The following is an 18,912-nucleotide window of genomic DNA, read 5'->3' on the forward strand; positions in this document are numbered from 1 at the left end:
TACTATCATACATACAAACAGACAATAAACAAGAATATGGCCTGTGAGGAGCATGTTGAATGCGTAAGAGTGAGCAATGTCCTTTCACAGTTGAACTGGAAGATTCTCCGTGTTCCTATCAGCGTAAATCTTTTTGGCACTATTAATGTAAAATGGTTTCGCAACTATCCACTCACTGGGGGATCCCAGTCCTACCTTCCCGGTAGCCTCCATCCATGAATAAGAAAGTTGACTTTTTGATAAAAATTTGACCACTTTTCCAAACCCTTCAGGGACTTGACCAGGTGATGGTAGATTTGGAGTGGTCCGCGGCATGGCTCTTGTCCGATTGAGGACAGGGAGTTGATACGCTCCTGACTGCGATGTCGGTCTGATTGCATCAGGTTCCTCATTGATCCATGGCACCGGTGGTATATCGATCATGTCATGAAAGGTTTTGTTGATCACTGCCCCATCATCATCCTTGCCTAAATCCTTGTAGTCCTCGTTGCTTCCAAAGTCGTCACTACCCCACAGTGCTTCCAGCTTTGTCTCTTCTTCTGTTCTCCCACGGTGGGCTTTCCAGAGTCTCAAATGCGTCCCAACGAGCGTTCCAGCATAGACAAACTTGGTCTTGTTAGATCTGTTGCTGTGGAAGAACTCTTTGCAATAATCAAGGGCTTCGGTCTCGACAGTTGTAGTGATATAAGAAGTCCTATTGATCGTGCGCTTGGCCTCAATGAAGCACAAAATTGGATTTCTTGGTGATCGGTCATATACTGTATAACAAGATCGCAAGCCAAGTCCGAATTATTGTGTGGAAGAATTTAAGAGTTCACAAAGACAGTGCTGTACTTGTCACCAGTGAACACCACCTTGTTAAGAACATTCTCAAGAACTTGCACAGCAACGGACTCTTTTGGCGGTGAATAGTCAGCAGGAGGAGGGAAGTTCACGCGAGCTCTGTTGTACAAGGGAAGATTGGCATATGTGATTAGCCCTCGGGCAATTGCTCCGTGATTCATGTCGGCACAGAATACTGCAGGTTTGAGTTCGAAAAAGGCAATATAAATGACGACAAATGTGTAGAAGAGATTATGAGAAAGATTTTGGGGCCTATATGGCTATTTATCATATGTTAGCGTGTTTAGTGTGTTCACCTAGCCGTATATACTTCCAGCTATCAAGCTCAGTGGCAACCACTCCACACTATACGAATAGTGTATAATCCATGTACTGTGCAGGCTAGTGTAGGTTGGCATCAGGGTCCGAAAACAACATAATCCTAATAGTCGTGAACTAACTGCGAGGGATTCTATACTAAATCAACTTTACTTGCTCACACAGCCAATCATAAATCCAGCCTAAGAAATAGTCATCCTCGTAGGAGGAATAGGAGAAATAGAAGGAATAGGCCACGACTGAACTACAGGTAGCTGCCTTTTCCATCTGCTACTGTAATCTCTTAATTGATTATATTATCATATTCGATCTGGTGCGTGAAATGTGGATAATCATATTCATTGGGTCCTACTATTTTGACTCGACGGTTGTAAAAGTAGTCAGGACTGTGGGCAAACTCTGAGTAATAATCAAGTGCATTGATGCGCATAGTAGATAGCGAGTGAGCCTGCAACACAAGCGGCGGAACTAAGGTAACTTGATCAGACCAAGAAGCAACGGAAAGAAGCATTACAGAGCCGTGTAACAGAGAGGGTTGTAGCGATGTAAGCTTACATATGGACAGAAAGAAGACGTAAAATCTGTAAACTTCCGTACCGTAAAAGCATGGAGTGGGAACTGGTGTTGTTTTTCTGCCGGCAGAACTTTGAACGCAAAGTGGCTTTCTGCCGTCATGATCTATGACGTAAGGCTCTACTGTTTCTGCCGGAAAACCCCAAGACGCAAGACGATGTTTTTAGAAATCTGCCTTCAACTTGCACTACCTCAATCAAGCCATGCTCTTTATAGGTGTCACCATATTCGCAACTTCGACCATACTTCATTTGCCTGGCTTACTATTTTTGTAGTCACCAGACAGGAATTAGGTGCTCTTTTCCTGAAGTAGACGCTCATGCAGCTTGTTAGTAATTGTTACAGGAATACAAGTAACAATCACATCCTCTAATATTTACTCCCGAAGCAATCTGAGATCGCTCAGTAATCACTCAGAACACGTACTAACGGAAGTCTGACCACTGGGCTAAAAGGTACCTGCAGGCACTTAGTAGACTGTAGTAGTAGACTACTAAGTACTGCATATCCCGACCGTACAGCGATCGGGAACTCAGGGTAGACCTCAGCCGACACGTACTTTTGTACTCCCCCCCACACTCCGGGCCGCTCAGTGAGCAAAAAGCGGCGCCAAGTTGGACCTAAAACAGAAAGGGACAGTCAATAGCACCGTAGTAGCTCCAGCCTTAGTCGGAAGGCCCGGTAGGTAGGTAGGGAAGGGATATCCTGGATCTTCGGGCTGCAGATTATGCGTGTTTACCTAGAGATGTGGCTGTGTAAGGTGAGGCGGAGGGGGAAGTCTCCAAGTAGAATTGTGGTTGCCTATGCGTACTTTGTAGAGTCAGCATTGATAGCTGAGAAGATATGGATGAAGGATACCTGCAACACAGCCATAGTGGTCCTCACCCGATCAATGGTCGTCACCGAATGAAAACCTTCCATTGCATCGCATCCACGCATCCACCCTTCCAGCGGGTCGATCAGTTACCCAGCGCGGTTGAGGAGAATGTTGCGCCTAGACGTTGGGCAGGACGCAAGATTCCCGGCGGGCCAATCATGGGCCAGAAAACGATGTCATGTCACTGGCAGACCCGGTGATCAGAACAAACGAACTTCGCTGAGCAAGGGAACTCGAAGTTTTCCCCCTCCTGTGAAAATTCGTCGCGGATCATCGGCTCTGATCAGAAGCTTGGTCGTCTGGCTTCTTATTATTTAAATCCCACCTCCATCTCGTCTCCCTCTCTTGTGACTCTTGCTGGTTATCCTGCAGTTTTACAATCTCATTGGAACACCCCTACTTTCTCCAACCAAGCTAGTACTATCTGTCTATTATTGACGACCCTGCATTTGCATCGACTCCACTTCGGTCAACATGCCTGTTATCTCACGTTTAGTGTCAATTGTCTTCCGCGTAGCGGAAATTGTTTGCGCTGCGGTATGTATTCGACATGATCCATCATATTGATCTTTATTCTTTCAGAAGACTGCGAAAAAGCAATACTGACCCCACGTCAATGTATAGGTGGTTGCCGGTATCATCGGCCACTACCTCGCCCACTACAGCGGTAGCTCATGGCCCCAAGCCCGTTGGATCTACACCGAAGTCGTCGCTGGTTTATCCATACTTCTCGGACTGATATGGCTCATACCATTTTCCTCCGGTTTCTTCTCCTGGGGATGTATGTTGTCGCGCCCGTACACGTGGTACCTATCGCAGTTGCTAACCCTTCCCGCAGTTGACGTCATCATCTCTTTCGCATGGTTTGCGGCTTTTGGTATCCTCGTCGACGCCATCCACAAGTTGAACTGCGGTAGCATCTGGCACTGGGGCGGACTCTATCATAACGATAGCTGCAGTCGATGGAAGGCAGCTGAGGCGTTCAGCTTTATCTCTGCCATTGTCTGGCTTGCGTCGGCGCTGGTGGTATGTTTTGCTCTTGGGGATGTGCTGACTCTATTTGCATACTGACAGTTGTGATACAGGGTATCTGGTTTACGTTCCGGGTCCGGAAGGAGTCCACTCCTCCTACCTAGTAAGTTCCCGTCACTGATATCGGCGTCATGAAGCTAATCTCATACCAGTGGTCGTCGTCGCTTCGGCCGCTCTGCCGTGTAAGTGTGGGACGTCTCGTGCCACACAGCCCATTGCACCAAGTGCTATCTACACTTCCATTTACGGAGTCTCGAGGTGTTGCTTGCATGCCACACGGCACGTTGCTCCTCGGCTCTAACGCTCATTCCATGCGACACGTTTTAAATGCTTCTAATATGACTGCCAACATTACTAATTTTGCTGGAGATGGTTTTATATTCTGGGGAAACACGACTATGAATATGGAGATGATATCATGAGTTTCTTTGCTTATACCCACCAATTGTTGGAGCTGGTTGTTCTTTAGACTTAGTGAAGCATCCGTTCTTTACTACCCCGGGTTATATCTTCCAGGTTCTGGTGTGAGCCTGTGATAAAGAAGACTTGGATAATTGACTTACTTATATCATTATATTACCAACGCGCAGTTGATATTGAATTTCAGGTCTCTGGATCGAAGAACTATGCCTGCTCGCTACCACTTCTCCATCAACATATAATAACTAAGCCGCAGGCTCTTTTCCGTCAATGACAATACATCCCATTGTTGGCACTATACTGACTTGTGTAGATCAGGTGATTGAGCCAGCATCCGTTGTTTACTTCTTCCCTACTCCTCTGTCTCTTCTATTTCACTTGATCAGGCTTAGTATTATGAACCGTAATTCTGAGATCATGACCCTCCTGCACATGTCAGCTCAGCCCGGAGCTATACACCAGGACAAAGAACTTACCACTACCGCAGGATCCCCCACCGCCACCACCACCACACCCTCCAGAGCCTCCACCGCATCCTCCTCCACCGCCACATCCTCCACAAGCACCACATGAAGCCGTATTGCCACACGCCGCGCAGCTTCCACCCGCGATGGAAACACTACAAGTTCCCGAAATACAATTCCCAATTCCATGATGCGATGCGTCCATTGAGTTCGGCTGATCGGGGAATAGATCACCAAGTCCATCTACGAGGCCCTCCAAGCTATCGAAAAAGTTCTCAATAGCGTTCCCGATGTGCTCCATTTTTTCGAGCCCGGAGTCCTCCTCAGATGAGATACTTATCTCATCCTGGGAAGCAGAGTCGGCCGTGGTATTTGGTAAGATGAGAAAATTGACGGCCGCGATGGCAGATGCGAACGCCGTCGGGCTTTCTGCATGGCCGAGAGAATTTGCGCGCTTTTCAGCTCGCCTGAGAGACTTCTTGTGAGCTTCGAACAGACGCAAGGCCCGGACCTCTCTTTTTGTTGACTCGGACTTGGATAATTGATGGAGGCGCACTGCATTATGAGCAGAGATGTGAGGGCCAAACTTGGGCTTAGAGGCAATGTTTGGCTGACTGTGAAGCTCATCAGCGGCTCTACGAGCATTGGATATGGCCGCGGAGGCGCGAAAACGCCCATATATATCCGGATAACGGATCGCCTCGCAGTACCAGCAGACACATTCGCTATAAATGCCCCCATTGGTGACTTCACGATAGGTCTTACAGGTCCACTCAAACCCGTTGCTCAACTTCAGCTCATCGACCTTATCATCATGGTCAATGAATTGCACTGGGCGAATGGTTGATTCGACACTATAGTTATAATATCTTGCCGGGGAGAGCTGGTGCGTGTGCCATGCCAAATCCACATCAAGTGTGGGTACGGCCATATGCCTTGGGTGGTCTATCATGATCTTGAAGAAAATTTGGTATTTGGCCATCAGTCGTTCGATAGTAGAGTGAAGCGTCGGAGACCTAATCCAGTCTATACGGTCCATCTGTTGGACGAACTTTCCTTGTCTGATCACGGCGCCTGTCAAGTTGAGAGCAAATGGGCCAGAGTTGTCCCAGTATCGGGACATCATCCGGCGGATGCAGAGTTTCTCGGCGCGAACAGGTTGGCTCGTGAACAGATGTGTATCATGAGCCATTTGAAGGGTCTTGCGCTCTTTGGCCTTCTCTTCGATATAGTCGCGCAGATCCGAAATATTGTGGCATATGTCGGCCGTCGGGTCAGTGAACTCCAACATATCATCGCCGATAACATGAACGAGCTGGCTTGGGTATAGGAATGATGTCTTTTTCCAGCTCTCTGGCGCCGGGAAGGGAACACCACGGATGTTGTAGAAGCATCCCGGCATAGGCCTGTCCTGCTCCAGCAGTGAACGCACATCCTGACGCCACTTGGCCACCTTGAGATGATCATGGTCAATTGAGAACTGACACTCGTGGCAGGTAACACGGAAGCCTTTGTCCGCAAATCCTGTAAGATCGCTAAATAGATGCTCGGTGCATGGCCAAACTTGGCCTTTGGTCCAGTCGACGATGACTATGCTGTTGCATTTAGGGCATTCGACGGTAGTGGTAGATGGATCAAGTAAGTTATCCCAGTTGATGCCTAGCTGGGTTTCGAAGAACTTGCGCGCTTCTTCACTTGGTACGTACTCGAAGTTTTCGCCATCTATGTGACGATCAACGAGCTCCCACGGGAAGTCAGCCCCCCAGACATACATCTTGCCATGCCTGATGCAGTCCTCGAGATACTTCTGTGGATTCAGCATATGCGAATGCCACACCATAAGCACATCTGACCCGTCGCCACTGGTTAGCGCATACAGTTACTTTTGCTCTGCCCTAGGTTTCTACATACCCAGGGGAGGGAGAATACTCTCCTGCCACTCCAGCCTTTTCTCGGGTTTAACAATTGTCGCATATCTATCATTTCGAATGTCTGCTATTGTCGGGATGCGCTCCTGATCAAGGAGACAGTCCAGCCACCAAGCTGTATATCGTTTTACAGCGCGTGTAATGTACACAGCCCAGCGCTTCTCCTGGATCAAGGTCCCGAGTTTGTCTTGAGCGGGAACTCGATCTGCGTCTGCATCATGGAGCCCGAAGAGGCCATCGTGATTGCTTATGGTGCATCGCAAGTCGGAAAAAGCGGCCAGAAGTTTGAGATGAACAATACATTGTTGAGAAGTGAGAAATACCGTCTTCGGAGAAGATGCGGTCGGTTCGTCACTGGGTAGCAACGAAGCCATATCTGAATCAATGGCACCGTACTTAATTTCACTGAGATGAATATTCCGAAAGCCTCCTACGAAATTATGGTGAAGGATATATATCTCTGTTCGATCAAGACAGTGGCAGAGCACTCTTCCCACGGCCGCGAGGCTGCGAGACTGGGCTGTGCTTATTCCCCGATCAGCTGGACACCTGACTGCGGAGATGATAGCTACATGTCATCACCCCAGCCGTGATAAAAGCAAATATAGGAAATCCCTGGATTTGAATACGAAACCAGACGGATGAAAGCAAAAGTATAAACAGAAGAGGCTCTATATAAAAAGATTAAAGGTCAATATTAACTGCAAGCAGCTTGCAACTGGGATGAAGATCCCGCTCTACAAAAAGCAGATTTGATTAACCCCCGCTCCTTGGCAAAGTATTCCAGGAAGCTTACATTGTTAAAAAATTCACAGCAGTAGACATGGTTCGAGGCACAGGGATCTAGCGCGCTCGAGAACTGACAGAGTTTGCAGCATGATCTGTCTAAATCCTCAGTTCCTTGACCTGCTCGATGCGTGTCCTTCCAACCATGTGTACTGCTGTGATTTCTCGGATAATGTGGATGTTTATCGTTGACCATTATATTGACATGACTGACATCGTTGCGGACCGGGATTTCTGTTCCCATTACAAGCTGCCTCGGATTTGCAACTCGGTAGATGTTGGCGACTACTTTATTACCGCCTTGGGAGATTTGAAAATGGTGGTGCAGAGACATGGGCTCTCGTGAGTTCTTGTATTCTAGGGCAGGAATAGCCAGTTGCATCTTTAATCGATCATGAGGATAGTTAACGTTGTTCATCGGTTGATGACTAACTGGCGACTCGGGCCATCCGGTCTTCTTTGAATCTTCTCCCGCGGTTCTTTCCCACTTGTATCCACGGAGCAACGATGCCATCGGAACGCCTAAGATCTCCATCATCTTCCTTCGAGAAAGCATCCCAGGACTATCCCTTGGCAGACTTTGACCATGAGAACGACTCGGGAAGCAGTCAGTTCGCGAGGGTCGAGCGGGGAAGCTCCGACTCCGCCCGGGCCGACCAGGGGGAGAGCACCAGTGACCCGTTGCTGCCAACCTCAACCCCCCATCATCTCCCTCGCAGACCAGCCCCGGAGCCATTTTCCTGCACATTTTCAGGGATCCGCACGTGGATCCAAGGCCCATCCCACCCACACCGCTATCAGATCACCCCGTGGTTGCGCCGTTGGCAAACCGCGCCGGGCCGCCTCGTGGAGCGTTATTTCCCGAGCCCCCGCGCCAAAATCGGGCTACTTTTAACCTGCATATGCATCTGGGGGGTCATCTTCCTCTCCATCCTGCATTCCTCCGTAGCTGGTCAGGATGTCTCGGGCTATGGGGTCCCTGTCAAGCTTTCATGTCACGCTAGACTCTGGTATGTGGCCCAGACCCCTTTACTTTGGTTTTAGTACCGTTCTCTATCTCATCATTTCTATACAGGCCGAACTCGACTGATTGTGGCCTCAATGGCGATTCCTGTCGCCCCTTTGATAAGGGAGCGTTTGCATTTCGCTGCCTCGCTGGCTGCGCAGATGCGATCTTGCTGGAGCCGTATATCGTAGGCGCCGAGGAGTACAATTATCGTCCTCTCGTTGTCGGGGGTAGCTCAGACGGCGATGGTAATGATGCTATCTACCGTGGAGACTCCGCCATTTGTCCTGCAGCGTTACATGCTGGTCTAATTGACCATCAGAAAGGCGGCTGCGGCGTCCTGTCTCGGACAGGAGAAAGAACTAATTTCTCATCAGTAGAACGCAACGGAATATCCAGCATTGGGTATTCCTCTTACTTTCCCCTTTCCTTTACCTTTGGTGGAGAGTCTTCAGACGCAAGCTGCCAGGACCTGCGCTGGCCGCTATTCACTTTCTCTGTCATTGTCACGACTTTACTCTCTCTGTTCATAACATCTCCCGCAGCCTTCTACGCTTCCATCTACTTCATCGTCTATTTCCAGGTTGCACTCTCCTCGGATCCACCCTACTCTCCCGACTACTACGAGGTCGTGTCCACCGCACTGGGCCGGTTCCTCCCTTGCGCTTTCGTCGGCTTCGCAATGTACTACTTCTGTGTCCGGAAGACATTAACAGACCTAGAAGCACACTGGGACAAGACAGTCCTCTGGCTAGGTAGCTGCTGGGTGGGCGCCCTCAACACGGACACATTCGACAAAATCCCAATCTCTCGTCTCACCCCTCACGACATTCAACAACAACCCGGCGCCATCCCGGCCCTCATCATCATCGTCGGTTTCCTCTGCACCATCATCCTCACCCAGGCCATCGCCTTCCGCAGAGAGGGCAGAATGCCCAAGATGCTTCTCCTCTACGGAATCCTATGCTGCGGCGTGCTCGCCCTAATGATCGTCCCACACATGAACCTCCGGATCCATCACTACGTCCTCAGTCTCCTCTTCCTCCCAGGGACCACACTCCAAACGCGCCCCAGCCTGCTATACCAAGGTCTCCTCGTGGGACTGTTCATCAACGGCATCGCCCGCTGGGGCTTCGACAGCATCCTCCAGACCTCCGCCGCTCTTCTCGACGGCGCCCAGCTAGGAAGCGTTCTGCCCATCCTCAGCGCCCCGAGCATCCTATCATCTCAGAACATCATCTTCAACTTCCCCGAACCAGACGCAGACGCAGACGGGATCAGCGTTCTCGTCAACGATGTCGAACGATTCCGCACCTTCAAGTCAGATGACGGGACATTGGACTCATTCAACTGGACCCGCCATATGGCCAACGAACCGGAATACTTCCGTTTTGGGTATATCAAGGTAAATGCCCTAGGGGGTATCTGGTACGAGGATTTCACGACCCCAGCTACTTGGGAAGCGGGTGGGGAGTGGAATCCGAAACCGCCTTCATCTCCACCCGAGTAAAAGGTTTTTTTTTGGACATTATATGTTGGATCTATTGACTATATCACACATACTATACTATACCATATTACTAGCATTGGATGGAACCGTTAATATACCCATTCTTTATCTATCGTACACAACAACCGAGAATACTGAACCTGGACCACTACTTCCAACCTCGGTAAAACCGATATAGATATAGTATACCTCAGGCAGAAATACTCACCTATCTAGATGAGACACATGATCACATTTTCAACAACCCATTCAGTCCAGTCCAGTCCAGTCCAGTCCAATGTGAAAACAAACCCAACCGAACTCCAGTCCCAACTCCATTTCCCAAATGCAAGATAAATAAAAAAGATCCCCGAAATCCAGCAAAACGAACAATGATACAGTCCTGTCCCGTCTCTTCAAACCAGCAGAGAGACGGGGACGGAGATGCAAGGTAGCGTAGCGATAGACCGAAAAAGTAATGTATCGCAAGTCTAGTATATACCAGGTAATAAACAAATACGGAGGAGAGAGGAAGATCACCCAAGGTAGTTATTACACCTGACCTGGATGAGATTCTCCTTCCCGTTATCGCTCAGAACCAGGGCGGTCAATTCGCCGCCCCGGACGCACCCGGTATCGATACCTTTGGTGTAGGTAGTGATATCGAGGGATTTTTCCGAGTCGTGACCGTAGATGACGGTCGTGGTGCGGGATTTGGCTTCGTCGATATCGGCGTTCTTTAGACCTGAGTAGGTCGTGTAGGTGGTTGATTGGTGTTTGTTGAAGAGCTGAGTCATCGTTAGTATTATTCCAAGGTGTCATAAAGTGGCTAGGGGGAAGAGAGGTGACTGACTTTAGTCCATCTAATCCCATCGCGCTCTGAACTAGGCAAATGGGTCTCCAAATCAATACTCAGCATATTCATCACGCCATACGGATCCTGCTTCTCCAGCTCCACGCCCGGAACCAGTCCGCCGTGTACCACTGCAACCCGGCCCAGATTAGGAACCTGGCCTAAATCCAGAATCACCGGGCATGCGTCCAGCCACTCTGCCTGGTCGTCTGTCAATGCACGCGCCAGATCGCGCTCCCGCTTCGCTTGTTCCGAGGACTGGCCATCGAGATACTCGTCGGTGGAGGTGTCGGTTAGCGTCCCAGCTTCGACCATGTCATGACGGAGAACCAGGACGCGGTCTTCGTCGTTTCCGCGAACACAAGAGGCGGAGTACTTGCGGGCGAGATCGACGACGTCAGTGCTCTCAGGTCCTCGACTGATCATGTTTCCGGTGAAGATGAGGTGGTCGTGGGTTGGATTGAAGGTAAGTTCTTCGAGGAGGCGGTCCACTATTCATCATATATGTTAGTGAGTTGTTCATCATCCCTTGTGTTATTATCTTAACATAACGATGAGGGAAAGGAAGCATACACTCAGTCTTACACCCCTGCACATCTCCCATGACAATCAAGCGCTTCTCTCCCGTGGGGATCAACCCCTCGTCTAATCTCCCCAATTGAACGATATTATCAAAACTCGGTAACGCATTCGTTCCGAACCACCCACCAACCTCCTCCTTCACCTCAGGGTCCAGGGCCCGCAGCAACTCCGCATGTTCCTCCAGCCGCGGAGAGAGGAAATACACCCACCCCACCGTACATGTAATCACGAGCATCAGGTACACGACGACATAGCGGCGGAAGCGCGGGGCCGTGATGATGGACATGACCAGCTGCAGGCATTTGGCGGGGTCGGAGGGTTCGTCGGCGGGGGCATGGGTGTATTTGTTGCTGAATTGCCAGTCATTGCGAACATAGTCGATTAAGGGCCGGGCGTAGCGTTTGACTCGGCTGGAGGGGTGAGGCGAGAAACGGCCATCGTCGGAGGTGTCGGAGGAGTATTCGAGGCTTTCGGTGTCGTGGTAGGTGGCCATGATGTGTTGTTCAGTGAGTGGTGGTATCAAGGGAGGGGGGGACGCTGTAAATGGAATGGGGGTATGAAAGGGTAAACAACCGAGAAGGAAAAGAAGAAAGGAAAATAGCGACGATCGGTATGGATCGTCGACACGGCTTCAAGGTGGCAGGACAGACGCCGTCCGGGCCCATCAGCGAGCGCGAAAGAGAAAGCCGCCAGCCTGTGGAATGTCGACGGAGAACTTGCCGTCCGTCTTGTGACGCCTTACTCGAAACAGGTCTCACTCCCCCGTGCCACCTTGATCCACGCTAGCCTCCTTGGGTTAGAATGGGATCCCGTCCCTCTCGGCCCATGCACCACTAGGCCCAGGCAGGCTAGGCTGTGCTATTATGAGTGGGCGCGTAATCGTCAGGGTCCCAGCCGAGATTGGAGTGGGCTACTCGACTCTCATGGGGTTCATGTGTTGCTATATATACTCGACTCATTTATTTTATCTATCCCAAATGAAAGTGCACAGCCGTCTAGTATATTGTACATGTTGGATTGGCATACATCATCGCGTTAGCATCTCCTCTCGTTACCGATATTGCTCGTGAAACTCCATCTCTTGTTGGCGCTTCTGCACCAGTTCAATCGTCTTCGCATCGTATACCTCTTCCAGCTTCTTGCCGCCAAGAAGAACTTCCTTTTCATGGCGGGTGGCCTCATCCTTGGTCATGCAGACTAGATCCTTCAACTGCAGCGGAACAAACGTTTGGCCCTCCTTCATCCACTCCGGATCAGGACTGAAGCCTCTCTCAGGGCGCTCCCAAGGCACGAGACTAACTCGACTGGGAAGGCCACTGACCACACTCTTGCCGCGCCAGATTTCATCGAGCAGATATCCAACATCATCCTTGCTGATGGGCAGACGCAGCCCGACAAGGCTGGGGCCGTACTCCGCTCTGGCCAAGCGCTCTAGCGTTCCCTGGAGGGCCGCCAAGACTCCATCATACAACTTGTCGCGGCCCTTTCCGCCGACGCTGTAGTCCATCGGATAGGCGGCAATATCGCAAATGACGTGATTGGCCACGGTGTAGCCAAACACCGCCGGCATTGTGCCCAGCACAGGGAGGATCCGCGCCCGGAAGTCGGGTAATACGCTCAGTTCACCGACCTGTCCTTTACTGAACTCTGCGTCAGCCAAGGGAAGGAGCGTAGCCTTGCCGGGCCCAGGCTTCTCAGTGGAGAACACGACAGGGATTCCTGTGTTCACACCCAACAGCTTCAGGCGCCGACGAGTACTCCGCGACAGTGGATCATCTGTGCTGAGTGAGATATCCCCGACCGTAACACGCGTAGGGTCTGACTTGCACCCCGCCCCCATGGCCGAGATCACGGGAATCGAGTGCGAGTGGCAGTAGTGAAGAAGCTCCACCTTGGAGGTGATATTATCGATGCAGTCAAGCACATAGTCGGGTTTGCGTCCTTTGTCGTTGTCATCCCACGACCAAGGCGCAAGGAGTTCATCGGCGACCGAGCCTCCGAACAGTTCGTTCCGGCAGTCGAACTTGACCCATGGTGTGATCTGCTCCAGTCTCTTGCGAATGCAGTGCACCTTTGGCGTTCCGACGTCAGCGAGCGTCGCGAGAGCGTGACGGTTCAAGGACGACAATGTGACTTGATCGAAATCAATCAGACGGATCTTGGACACGCCTGAGCGAGCAAGAGATGCCACGGCATGCGATCCGACTCCTCCACACCCGACCACGATTATGTATGACGATCGGAGTTTCGCGAGACCCCCATCGGATAGGAAGACACGGTTTCGGGCGAGTTGTTCGAGGATGAGCTCTAAATAGCGTTTCGTCAGCCCAGAACAATCAATAGCAATTGTGCAAGTATCCAAGTACCATCATCGTAGTCTCCTTCCTGGGCCCTCCGAGCAAGAGCCGCACTGCGCTCATCTTCCTTGCTCAGCTGTGCTGCAGCTGCGACGCCATACTCTGTAAGCTGACTCCTCAATTAGTCAAGACCGCCATCGACCCCGGTAAGGGCAGAAATACCTTCTCCGCATAATGTTGATCGTTAACGTCCGGAATGGACGCCTTGAGTCGCTGAACCGCTTCCTTTCTCTTGAACGCCTGGTAGCCAAAGATCGCACCCGCAACCGCAGCCCCGGAAATCACCGCGGTAGCAGCCAGCTGAGACTGGTGCGAGCTACCGTGACGCTGGATCCAGGACGCCATCCTTGACCTACCCCTCCTTCTCTATATGCGGACTGAAATTGACGGTGGCGACTCGAATTAGATAGTCGCAGGGATCTATTGTAGTTAGAGATGGTTTCACATCAATTGAGGGAACCCGTATCAAACCCTTTAGAGTAGAGTCTGCCAGGAGAAGAACATACCATAATCCGAGGCAATAAAGCCGTGCAAGGCAGCATCGATCGAGGCGTTACGTATTTCCAGAGGCAGTGGGACCGACCTCGCCCAGGAGTCACGTGCGTCCCGCGCCTGCTACAAAATCGCATGCGCGCCGAACCGCGCCGCCAAATGCATCATTACCAGCAACTCTGGTATCATCGTCTCTCACAGCCATCTCTCTAATGCGAGGAGATCGGATGCGAAGAGCAGCTTTCCTAATCTCAATGATGATAACACCACACAAGAGCTTTCTCAAGACACACTTAATGAATACATTTCAGGCAGGTGGACTTCATCCTTCGAGTCATTCGAATGGAAGGAGACATTTGGCCAAGTGTGGGTGATTGAGACTGAACAGAGATCTAAGAGATTAGTGAAGATCCTTTTATATTTCTGTTGCATGTTGCCTCAACTACGATTACCATCCTACCCCCATCAAGGGTCTTATCCTCTTATGTTGTGGATAAGCCTTGGTTTGCTCATTTTCCCCCACTCTTTCATTAACGAAGCATCCTGATATAGTGTTTGATACTCATTCTATTATCACTACACACTAATCAGCCCCTCTCATCACATCCCAAGCATATCTCTCCCTCTCATCCCAGACTGCCAATGATGACATCTCAATTCCTAGCACTTACTCCGAGACCCCCACTGCTCCATCTGTTTCGCCTCATCAAAGGTAACGATGTCGAGCAAAGTCGATGAAGAGTGATAATAAACGGTAGTTTTCAATCTGATGGCGCCTCTCCCCCCAACTTCCCTCTCTTACACCTGTGTCGACTAATATAATACCTAGCTCAGTACCTTGTACTAGCATTGCTCACGATCTGTATACAACAGTCATATGATGTTCACTTACAACACCTTGCTTTGCACAACATCATCATGATGTGGATGATGTTTTGTTCTGTATACACAGTTGGACTTATGTATGATATATGAAAGCGAGACATCTACAAGAGAGGGAACGAAAGCGAGGAAAGGAGACAAGACAGCCCAGTGACGAATCCGAATCAAAAGCCAAATTTGCATGGTATCCGGCCTCTACGTGCATTCTGCACACTTCATAGCCTGGAAACCGGTGAAAACCTGAGAGCTAATCTGAGGGCTGTCTTATGAGGGTACAAGTATTATTCCTTGTGATGAGAGAATGGGGTTATTAGCTGCTATTAGTGACTATTACAAGGCACTGATGTTGGAACTTTTACAGTAATGAATATTACGTTCCCGATTCTTGTCAATGGAGTAGACATTCAGAGGAGCTACTCTAACCCCTAAAAATAACTACTACACCAAGTGAGCACCCCTAAAAATCAAACCCATAAAAAGCGACCACTCTACAAACTCAGAACCAACATACAATCAATCACCCCCCTCAAAAACTCCCAGATATTTCCCCCCTTTTCAAATTACCCTCCCCTTCTCTCAACCGCTCCGCGAACTTATCCAGACACTCCCCCCTCCAACTCTGTCATCCTTTCCGCAGGGGGGGGTGTTAGGTTTCGATTATCCTTTGATCAGTAGAGAAAATCTACTTCTTGAACTGATAAAGACTTTTATTTCATGACAGAACCGGATCTATGATACTACTAAAGATGAGAGCTATAACATCTATGTTCCTGATCAAAGCGCAGCCGGGGTGATAGTATGATTGATGCTAATATCAATGGCAGCCGCATACAAGCACCTTTCATCCCCACAATTAGCATGAAAGACCATCCTCGTTCCATCAACAGAAGCAGTCGCTCCCCCAGGAGACTTGAGTCCAAAGTCTCCCGATTTAAACAAAGCCCGCTCAGCCCGTATGTATGGACCACTGAGAGATGTCGAATAGGCATACTTCACGTCATACTCGGGCGAGGTGTAGCAGTGGGACGAGAAGAACAGATAGTAGACGCCCTGGTCGGTTCGGATGATATCTGGAGCTTCAACCAAAGGCCCGTCGACCTTTTCGTTGGTCAGGATTTCAACCGGGTCACCAACGGGAGTAACTCCGTCGCTCTGGAGCTGCTGGAGCATGATTGGCGTTGATAAGATTGGCTTCTTGCCGTTGTTGCAGTCCCCTCCGTGTCCGATGCTGTTGGCGTCCGCTTTGTAGACCACGTAAAGTGTTCCATCGACGTCTTTAAATGGGGCTGGGTCGAGCGCGCCGCCTTGGTCTCGGGGACATGCGAGAGTTTGGTTGCGCGGCACGTACGGTCCCAGGGGGTTTGTTCCGTTTGAGACTGCGGCGCCGACACAGTGGTGGCGTAGCCAGTCTTTCAGTTCGCCAGAGTAGTAGAGGACGAATCGGCCGTCTTCCTATGCTCGCTGTTAGATAGTGGGAGTTGGTTCGGATGACGGCCCGAACTCACCCGTTGAATCACATCCGGAGCGTAGTGGTTGATGTTGGTTTCCCAACCGCTGAGGGTCGGTAGGACGTCGTATCCCTGCAGTAGGGACCAAGTGGTGAAGTTCTTCGAGGTAGCCACTGGGACATGGGCGACGTTGGGATTATCGGCTGCGGCGTTTGTACCATATGCGTACCACGTGCCGTTCACATGGACCAGGCCAGGATCGGGAAAATCATCCACGACGCGGATTGGGCGATTTGCTTTATTGTGGTAGCTGGGATCGTCGTTCGATTTTTTATCGACCAGGAGGACTACCGGCACAGTGATCACCACGACGATAATGGCTACACCAAGAGAAACCAGGATAACCAGCCATACCACCTTCTTCCGCGTCCAGATCATGGAGGCTTTGGCGCCTGCTTGCGGCTCTGGACCAGGCGACTTCGATGGTGATATACCCTCTATACACTCCTCTGCGCCTGCATTGGATTGTGCGGACTGGATCCATGTTGTGTGTGGGCTCCTGTCGCGGTACAGGATTGAGCGTATGCCTTTCATGGTATCAACCCGCCTCTATTTTCCGCAATGTGACATCCGCCCACGCGAACCAGGAAATGTATCCTAGCAGGGTATCATCTGCTGTATGTCGTCGGATGTTAGAGTACGAGGTGCTAGCTATCTGAGCCAATGGGAGAAGCCATTGGAGAAGACTGGGATCTAGGCCCGCGATAACGGACGCATGGGGAAGTGACAGGACCTGGTGGTGACAATCTGGATGGAAGCACGCAAGCCATTGTGAAACCGCCCGACCGAGACTCGCCGGTCTGACCATTCCTAAGCCGTCAATGGTCGGGGCGATCAGCCACCGTCAAGCGTGTCGATAGTCGGCGCCTATCAACGGCGACCTGGGAGTTGTAGACATGTTGAGTCACGAGTATGGAAGAATCAAAGAGCTCGCTTCTTCGGTTGGAACGGAAGCAACTCCACCGGATAGCTAGAATGGAAAACGGGTATCTAGTCAGTCTTGGACAACGCCGTCGTTATTTCGGCGGTCGGTCTTGATCTGTGGCACTTCTATTGATAGCTCACAGAGTCAGTACCTTGGGTCGGGTCAAAATCATATACCACAACAGCCCACTTCCGTGTAGATAACTTGGGCGGAAAGCAGGTTTGGAGGTTTCATCCCACGGAAGAGTTTATACAGACTCCGTCGAGTAAGTACTACAGTAGCATCCTGGAACCCATCCAAGGTTGAGTGGCGCCAAGCTATTTCTGGCGAACTAACGGGCCGACAGCCTCTCGCAACCAATCAGCACTCGGGGGCACTCCACGTGTCACACGTGACTATAGGAATGGTTGGAATATAATGCAGACTTTGGTACTCCGTATAGAAGACTGTCTAATAGTACAGGCAGAGTAAGCGAAAAATGCAGTTATAGCCTGGCCGGTGTGGCTGTAATGCCCCCCTAAGCAATAGTCTAAAAATGGAGAGTGATACATGCCCGGATAGTCCTGATAATCCTCATCTTCATCATCCTGACTCTCTCGAGAAGCAAAGTAAGATCCGCGTTGAATACCATGCTCACGAATTCCATCAAAACATGGAATAGCAGTCGAAAATTAAATTTCCAGACCTGGGTCGTGAGAAGCATTCAGGTATATTGCTTCAGGATAGATCCAAAGTCCATTGCCGATGATTGCTCAAAAATGAGCGGGCACAGGATGAAAGCGCCGAATAGCTTGTTCAGTAGTGTAGTTCGGTCCGAACATCCAATCTGTCTGGAAGGTATATTGCTGGGCATCCACGTCGTTGTTATTCCCATGCTCGGGCCGACCCACCTGTGTTCGAGAGCTGCTTTAATCACTTCTTTTCAGGTTGTTCAAATTTACCATCGTTGTTACTGTTATCGTCGTCCTCGTCATCCGTTCGTCGTCTCCGACGTAGAATGTATGGCGCTAGCCTGGCATCCAACGATATTTCTGTCGGCCGAAAGTAGAGGTCTCGGAGCTTTTGCAGTTGATTGACAGTCAATTCGTCAAGGGCGATCCTGACGCTCCCGAGTGCTAGTATAGCTCGACATAATGGTATAATAGGTGCCCCAAGCCACTGTTTGGGCTTAGTGAATCTGGGATCTTTAATCAAGTCTCTGTATAAATGCTAATCCTTCAGAAAGATTGGTCGGTAAAGTCCACATGTTGCACTCTATTCGATCTTCCCTTGAGCCACTAGGTGATCTCTGTACATCGAAGAGGTTGGGGCTTGACGAGCGAGATTATCTTCTGTTGACCTCCTCTGTCTATCATTGAGCTCGAAGTCTATAAAGTACTGCAGATCGATGGGTATGAAGAAGAATCCAGGGTCATTGGTTTCATCAAATTGGAAGTGACAAGTCGCACATAGCGCTATTGCGTTTGCGAATGAACTCAAGCTGAAGTCAAGAAAGCCTACTCTGATCCGAATGTCGACCTATTCAGATATGGTCATTCCTCTGTGTCCGAGACTGCAGCTGTAGTATCACCTACTTT

The 18,912-nt window shown here is 50.2% G+C and overlaps 7 protein-coding genes across 7 annotated transcripts; 2 read left to right on the plus strand and 5 right to left on the minus strand.

Moving 5' to 3' along the window:
- Window positions 1-691: 691 nt before the first annotated feature.
- BO94DRAFT_529864 (uncharacterized protein) lies at window positions 692-1,031 on the minus strand. The gene has a single exon (XM_025610541.1). The coding sequence runs from the start codon at window positions 1,002-1,004 to the stop codon at window positions 807-809; it is 198 nt and encodes a 65-aa protein (XP_025473239.1). The 5' UTR covers window positions 1,005-1,031; the 3' UTR covers window positions 692-806.
- A 1,592-nt stretch (window positions 1,032-2,623) lies between these two features.
- Window positions 2,624-3,957, plus strand: BO94DRAFT_619603 (MARVEL domain-containing protein). Its single transcript, XM_025616873.1, has 5 exons — window positions 2,624-3,148; window positions 3,236-3,392; window positions 3,450-3,637; window positions 3,697-3,746; window positions 3,796-3,957. Exons 1-5 carry the CDS (start codon window positions 3,086-3,088, stop codon window positions 3,827-3,829), a joined length of 492 nt encoding a protein of 163 aa, XP_025473240.1. The 5' UTR covers window positions 2,624-3,085; the 3' UTR covers window positions 3,830-3,957.
- Window positions 3,958-4,214: 257 nt separating this feature from the next.
- Window positions 4,215-6,977, minus strand: BO94DRAFT_13063 (uncharacterized protein). Its single transcript, XM_025605641.1, has 4 exons — window positions 6,439-6,977; window positions 4,540-6,375; window positions 4,369-4,489; window positions 4,215-4,320 (listed from the first exon to the last, which is right to left on the minus strand). Exons 1-3 carry the CDS (start codon window positions 6,827-6,829, stop codon window positions 4,479-4,481), a joined length of 2,238 nt encoding a protein of 745 aa, XP_025473241.1. The 5' UTR covers window positions 6,830-6,977; the 3' UTR covers window positions 4,215-4,320; window positions 4,369-4,478.
- Window positions 6,978-7,668: 691 nt separating this feature from the next.
- Window positions 7,669-10,161, plus strand: BO94DRAFT_13115 (LCCL domain protein). The gene is made up of 2 exons (XM_025605644.1): window positions 7,669-8,251; window positions 8,317-10,161. Exons 1-2 carry the CDS (start codon window positions 7,749-7,751, stop codon window positions 9,755-9,757), a joined length of 1,944 nt encoding a protein of 647 aa, XP_025473242.1. The 5' UTR covers window positions 7,669-7,748; the 3' UTR covers window positions 9,758-10,161.
- On the minus strand, window positions 9,797-12,074 carry BO94DRAFT_529867 (putative serine/threonine-protein phosphatase). Its single transcript, XM_025610542.1, has 3 exons — window positions 11,163-12,074; window positions 10,590-11,080; window positions 9,797-10,524 (listed from the first exon to the last, which is right to left on the minus strand). Exons 1-3 carry the CDS (start codon window positions 11,662-11,664, stop codon window positions 10,273-10,275), a joined length of 1,245 nt encoding a protein of 414 aa, XP_025473243.1. The 5' UTR covers window positions 11,665-12,074; the 3' UTR covers window positions 9,797-10,272.
- A 135-nt stretch (window positions 12,075-12,209) lies between these two features.
- BO94DRAFT_529868 (tRNA threonylcarbamoyladenosine dehydratase) lies at window positions 12,210-14,057 on the minus strand. The gene is made up of 4 exons (XM_025610543.1): window positions 14,035-14,057; window positions 13,691-13,948; window positions 13,538-13,637; window positions 12,210-13,478 (listed from the first exon to the last, which is right to left on the minus strand). The coding sequence occupies exons 2-4, from the start codon at window positions 13,871-13,873 to the stop codon at window positions 12,223-12,225; spliced, it is 1,539 nt and encodes a 512-aa protein (XP_025473244.1). The 5' UTR covers window positions 13,874-13,948; window positions 14,035-14,057; the 3' UTR covers window positions 12,210-12,222.
- A 1,562-nt stretch (window positions 14,058-15,619) lies between these two features.
- On the minus strand, window positions 15,620-17,172 carry BO94DRAFT_529869 (glycoside hydrolase family 43 protein). The gene is made up of 2 exons (XM_025610544.1): window positions 16,408-17,172; window positions 15,620-16,354 (listed from the first exon to the last, which is right to left on the minus strand). The coding sequence occupies exons 1-2, from the start codon at window positions 16,786-16,788 to the stop codon at window positions 15,677-15,679; spliced, it is 1,059 nt and encodes a 352-aa protein (XP_025473245.1). The 5' UTR covers window positions 16,789-17,172; the 3' UTR covers window positions 15,620-15,676.
- Between the last annotated feature and the right edge of the window lie 1,740 nt (window positions 17,173-18,912).

Source organism: Aspergillus sclerotioniger (genome assembly GCF_003184525.1).
Source record: "Aspergillus sclerotioniger CBS 115572 chromosome Unknown BO94scaffold_1, whole genome shotgun sequence".
Taxonomy (NCBI): domain Eukaryota; kingdom Fungi; phylum Ascomycota; class Eurotiomycetes; order Eurotiales; family Aspergillaceae; genus Aspergillus; species Aspergillus sclerotioniger.